Source organism: Tenrec ecaudatus, chromosome 3 (assembly GCF_050624435.1).
Source record: "Tenrec ecaudatus isolate mTenEca1 chromosome 3, mTenEca1.hap1, whole genome shotgun sequence".
NCBI lineage: Eukaryota > Metazoa > Chordata > Mammalia > Afrosoricida > Tenrecidae > Tenrec > Tenrec ecaudatus.
Window position 1 is genome coordinate 35,053,652 of NC_134532.1, and position 5,928 is coordinate 35,059,579.

Below are 5,928 nucleotides of genomic sequence, written 5' to 3' on the forward strand. Positions count from 1 at the left end.
CATTTGGGCTAAAGGCCAGCCAACTTGAACTACATTGGTTAAAATCCTAATGTAGTTTACGGACACACTGAGAGAAACCAAAGAGGGTATTTGCAAAGTCAATATATTGTCAGAGCTTTCCTTCTGCATGAGTTCACTGGTATGTGATGCCACATGACTTCCTGTGGAGTTTCCCATCTTGACTTAATTTAAGGCTTGTCAATTTTGTGTATTTATGTCAAGAAAATTTAGAAACACAGGTAAAAGTTTGTTAAAGTTTGTTACATTACAGCTATATGGTAACTGTCCTACATAAAATCACTGATGAGGCTTGAGCTCTTCATTTTTTTAATGATTTAAAACATTACAGAGTAAATTGGATTTCAATTCAATTCATACATTGACTGTATTCCCCGAGATATATCGGCCTTCTTCCCACTTCAGCCCTCCCTTAGTTTTTATATTATTCATCCTTCTTTCCTGTTCCTTCTTGTTCCACAGTTTTAATCCATAAACAACTGCTGTTCTTTTGATTTTGTACAGTTCATCTTCCAGGGAGTGTATGTTATTCGTTGATGTTATTCTTCCCCTCCAAGCCTATATATTGTTTGGCTGAAAGCTGAAGCAGAGGTGTGAGTACAGGTCCAAGAGTGAACGGCCACTAAAGGTCATAATCTGCAGATTCCAAGTCTCCTTCAGACCTGTAAGCCGGATCTATTTTATGATTTTGGTTTTGTTCCACTTTCTTCTCCCACTTGACTCAGGGACCCTCTTTTGTGATCCCTTTCAGAGTAAGCAGTGGAAGCTGAGCACCATCTAGTTCTGGTTTCAGGGTTGTGGAGGCTGAGGTTTGTTGTGGTCTATTAATCTTCTGGATTAATTTTTCACATACATCAAGGAGCATGCAGGTGAGGCAGGATCAAGTGGAATCTGGGTGGGCACTCTACTGCTTGGTATAGCTGTGATCCAGAAACACCAGGTTCAGCTTTCTTGGCACTGAAAGCTGGAAGAGCAATGAGGTACCCATGTACCCTGTGGAAGTGCGGAAGATCCTCTCCCTATACTGGTGGGTCATGTCAGTAGAGGGACAGCAATGCAGAACATGGGTCCTCATAAGATTTGTCACAATTGTCTGTTCCCATGCTTGGCCCAGGCCAAACTCTAACACATCTTCCACGGTTTTGAAAGCTTTGTCACACTAATTCCAGTGAAAGTTTTTCTTTTTTGGGAATTTCGTCACGTTTAACGAGTTCTGACTTTCACATATAAGATTTTCCACATTTAATTCATGCAAAGGACTTTTTTCCTTTGTGAAATCTCTGATGTGGTGTAAGGCATCACATCTGGCTGAAAGCTTTAACACACTCACCACATACATGGGGTTTTTCTCCTGTGAATTTGTAGATGAGTTTTGAGATTTCCTTTATGAATGAAGCTTTTGCCACATTCACTCCATACTTGGGGTTTCTCTGCAGTATGAGTTCGCTGATGAACAGTGAGAGAAGTCATCCACATAAAAGCTTTTCCACATTGATGACATACATAGAGTTTCTCTACATTATGAGTTCGCTGATAAGCAGTGAGAGCACACTTCTGGCTAAAGCCTTTGCCACAGTCACCACATACATGGGGTTTCTCTCCAGTATGAGTTCGCTGATGATCAGTGAGAAAAGACATCGTGATAAAGCCTTTGCCACAGTCACCACATACATGGGGTTTCTCTCCAGTATGAGTTCGCTGGTGAACAGTGAGATCACCCTTTCTGAGAAAGGCTTTTCCACATTAACCACATACATGGGGTTTCTCTCCAGTATGAGTGCACTGATGAACAGTGAGATCATCCTTCCTGAGAAAGGCTTTTCCACATTCACCACATACATGGGGTTTCTCTCCAGTATGAGTTCGCTGATGAACAGTGAGATCAACCTTCCTGAGAAAGGCTTTTCCACATTCACCACATACATGGGGTTTCTCTCTAGTATGAGTTTTCTGATGAGCAGTGAGACCATCCTTTCTGTGAAAGGCTTTTCCACATTGAGCGCACACATGTGCTTTATCTCCAGTATGAATTTTCTGATGAACAGTGAGAGCACTCTTCTGGCTAAAGCTTTTGCCACAGTCACCACATACATGGGGTTTCTCTCCAGTATGAGTTCGCTGATGAACAGTGAGAGCACTCTTCTGGCTAAAGCTTTTGCCACAGTCACCACATACATGGGGTTTCTCTCCAGTATGAGTTCGCTGGTGAACAGTGAGAGCACCCTTTCTGAGAAAGGCTTTTCCACATTCACCACATACATGGGGTTTCTCTCCAGTATGAGTGCACTGATGAACAGTGAGATCATCCTTCCTGAGAAAGGCTTTTCCACATTCACCACATACATGGGGTTTCTCTCCAGTATGAGTTCGCTGATGAACAGTGAGACCATCCTTCCTGAGAAAGGCTTTTCCACATTCACCACATACATAGGGTTTCTCTCCAGTATGAGTTCGCTGATGAACAGTGAGATCATCCTTCCTGAGAAAGGCTTTTCCACATTCACCACATACATGGGGTTTCTCTCCAGTATGAGTTCGCTGATGAACAGTGAGACCATCCTTCCTGAGAAAGGCTTTTCCACATTCACCACATACATAGGGTTTCTCTCCAGTATGAGTTCGCTGATGAACAGTGAGATCATCCTTCCTGAGAAAGGCTTTTCCACATTCACCACATACATGGGGTTTCTCTCCAGTATGAGTTCGCTGATGAACAGTGAGACCATCCTTCCTGAGAAAGGCTTTTCTACATTCACCACATACATAGGGTTTCTCTCCAGTATGAGTTCGCTGATGAACAGTGAGATCATCCTTCCTGAGAAAGGCTTTTCCACATTCACCACATACATGGGGTTTCTCTCCAGTATGAGTTTTCTGATGAGCAGTGAGACCATCCTTTCTGAGAAAGGCTTTTCCACATTGACCGCACACACGTGCTTTATCTCCAGTATGAGTTTTCTGATGAACAGTGAGAGCACTCTTCTGGCTAAAGCCTTTGCCACAGTCACCACATACATGGGGTTTCTCTCCAGTATGAGTTTGCTGGTGAACAGTGAGAAAAGACTTCGTGATAAAGCCTTTGCCACATTCACCACATACATGGGGTTTCTCTCCAGTGTGAGTTCGCTGATGAACAGTGAGAACAGTCTTCGTGATGAAGGCTTTTCCACATTCACCACATACATGGGGTTTCTCTCCAGTATGAGTTTTCTGATGAACAGTGAGAGCAGTCTTTGTGATAAAGGCTTTTCCACATTCACCACATACATGGGGTTTCTCTCCAGTATGAGTTCGCTGATGAACAGTAAGTGTACTCTTCCTGATAAAAGCTTTTCCACATTCACCACATACATGGGGTTTCTCTCCAGTATGAGTTTGCTGATGAACCGTGAGATCATTCCTCCTGGTGAAGCCTTTCCCACATTCACTGAATATATAGGACATTCCTGACACATGAGGTTCCTGATGTCCCTTGAGGTATGATACACTGTGAAAAGTTTTCCCACATTGTAAGGATTTTCCTAGCTTTTGTCCTTCATGACTTTTTTGATAATGTTCATTGAGTTGGAACACTTTCTTGAATTTTTGCCCACACTGACTGCATTCATAGGTCTTATCTAGTACATCAATAATCTGGTGTTCATAGAGCACAGAGTCCTCGATGAAGGCTGTTCCACATTTATCGCCTGTGTGTGGTTTCTCAATTTCATCAGACTCCTGAAACTGAATGCATTGTGACTTCATGAGCCTGGGTGGTTCACACTCAGGGAATTTCATTTCAGTACAAAACTGCTCTTGTTCAATGTGGAGAAAGGTTATCTCATCTTCACTGAGCACAACTGACTTCCCTGTTATATGAATATAAATAAAACGGTATTATTAATGTTTATTGTCCATTGGAAGAAATACAATTGTGTAAACAATCCAAATGATAAAAAGTTATCGTAGCAATCAGGTAGGATATGAAAGTGATGAATGAACACGGATTTGGTATTTGCTTAAAGAAGTACATGAAAATATACAACAAACATAATACAAGGAATACACTGAGACCAATAGACTGCAGGGGTGCTAAGGATTGCTAATTCCAGGTGGTAGAGGTCAGATACATTCACTCCATCAATCTTTACTGAAGGACAACTAAATACTACATAAAGTTGGGAGTGTGAAAAATGCAGAATGTTCTACTAGGGAGAAAACAATTTTCACAGGTATATATAAAAGGTATTATCGTACAGAAACATATTCTTTATGTCTATGGAGTCTGTATTCTAACTTATACCACTCATATTTCAGTGTTATCTTGTGGTGGCTTTCATGTTTCTGTGATGCCAGAAGCACTGCCACCCAGTATGTCTAATTCAAGCAGGATCACCCATGGTGCACAGGGATTAGTGAAATCTCCAGAAATAGGGCCTGGGAGGAAGAACTTGTGATGTATCTAATTCTGGAACATGAACCCTTCAGATCTAATGGCAATGGAATAACACTGAAGAAGTACTAAATCCTCAAAGTACAGACAATGGTAATGATGTGGATGGAGGGGAGCTTTGGGGACCCTCAGTGGTTGACATGCCACGACTAAAAATGAGAAAAAATAGCTGCACACATCCTCTAATAATGGGAAGATGGAATATATGAAATTTTATCAAGAAAAAAATTTCAAGTTGTCAAAACAAAATGCAATGTTTAAAAATTGATAGTGTATGAGTTATTCAACTAAATAGACTGGAATTGGCTATTTTTAATCAGATATTCAAGTGATTTATAAGGCTGAGGCTGACAAATTAAAGAAGATTGGCATCATATTCATCATCAAAAAGTACACTGCAAGATCTTCCCTGAAGTACCATTCTGTCAGTGGACGCTTAATACTCCTATGCCTGCAAGTAAGACCAGTTACTACAAGCGCTATTACATTTGTGCACCAACTGTTTAAGCAAACATAAAGCATGGGATCCAGCCCCATAGTCGAAAGGACTCGTAGGAATAGCATGTGCAATTAAGGAAAATAAAGCAGACTGCAAAAACAGGGTAGAGTGGCTTCATCTCCGATGATGGAATAAGATAGCAAGGTCATTTAACAGTGAGTTCATATAGTAGCAAGGTGTGCAAGCCTCCAAAAGGCTCAGACACACGTAATGGACAAGTAGAAATGTGGGCATCTGTTGAACTCTTTTAGAACACTTCTTGATAAGTACCAGGCTGTGGGAAACTGAAGACCAAGGAGGGAATGGATGCAGAGCAATTCTTTATTCTCAGAATTCACGAAGATTGCAAGGCCAGGTATCTGGTTGGAAGGAGGCATTCACATTTTTAAGTTAGAGAAGAATCCCAGTTACATTCTCTTAATTAAAAATCAGCCTCACAATATCCTCTCATGACCATGCTACCTTAATGATGCCTCATACAAGCATCATTACTATCTGCCACCAACTTTAACTACAAGAGCAGAAATGTTGTTATTGTTCTCCCTGCTCAGACGCCTGTTTATCCCCTTCACCTGCCCTCAGCCTCAGCACTGGTCTTAAGCTGCTCACCCAAATTAGTTCAGGGACCTACAGGGTAAAGATACTGCCTACCTTGTTATATAGGTAGGTATCTGTAGGTGTAGGGGTGTGTGCGTGTGTGTGTGTGTGTGTGTGTGTGTGTGTAGGAGGTAGCTGCATGCCCTGAGACTATATAAATTGGTGAAATAATACAAAGCTTTCCTATATGTGCCCTTCAATTACACGACTGTCCTTTAGGACCCATCCAGAGGGCATTTAAAAGACAAAGTGACAGTTGATTCCTTGAATGATAGCAACAAAGGGAACCTGATTGCTTTTAAAGCTAGGCATCTTTTAGTTGAGTAGCAAGAAGTCAGGCACCTGTAGGGGCTGTATACTAACATCTTACTGGAGGGCAGGT

The 5,928-nt window shown here is 41.5% G+C and overlaps 1 protein-coding gene across 1 annotated transcript; it reads right to left on the minus strand.

The window, feature by feature from the left end:
* Positions 1-1,344: 1,344 nt before the first annotated feature.
* LOC142443217 (uncharacterized) lies at positions 1,345-3,462 on the minus strand. Its single transcript, XM_075544726.1, is given in 1 exon segment — positions 1,345-3,462. A coding segment is annotated over 1 exon segment (2,118 nt).
* Between the last annotated feature and the right edge of the window lie 2,466 nt (positions 3,463-5,928).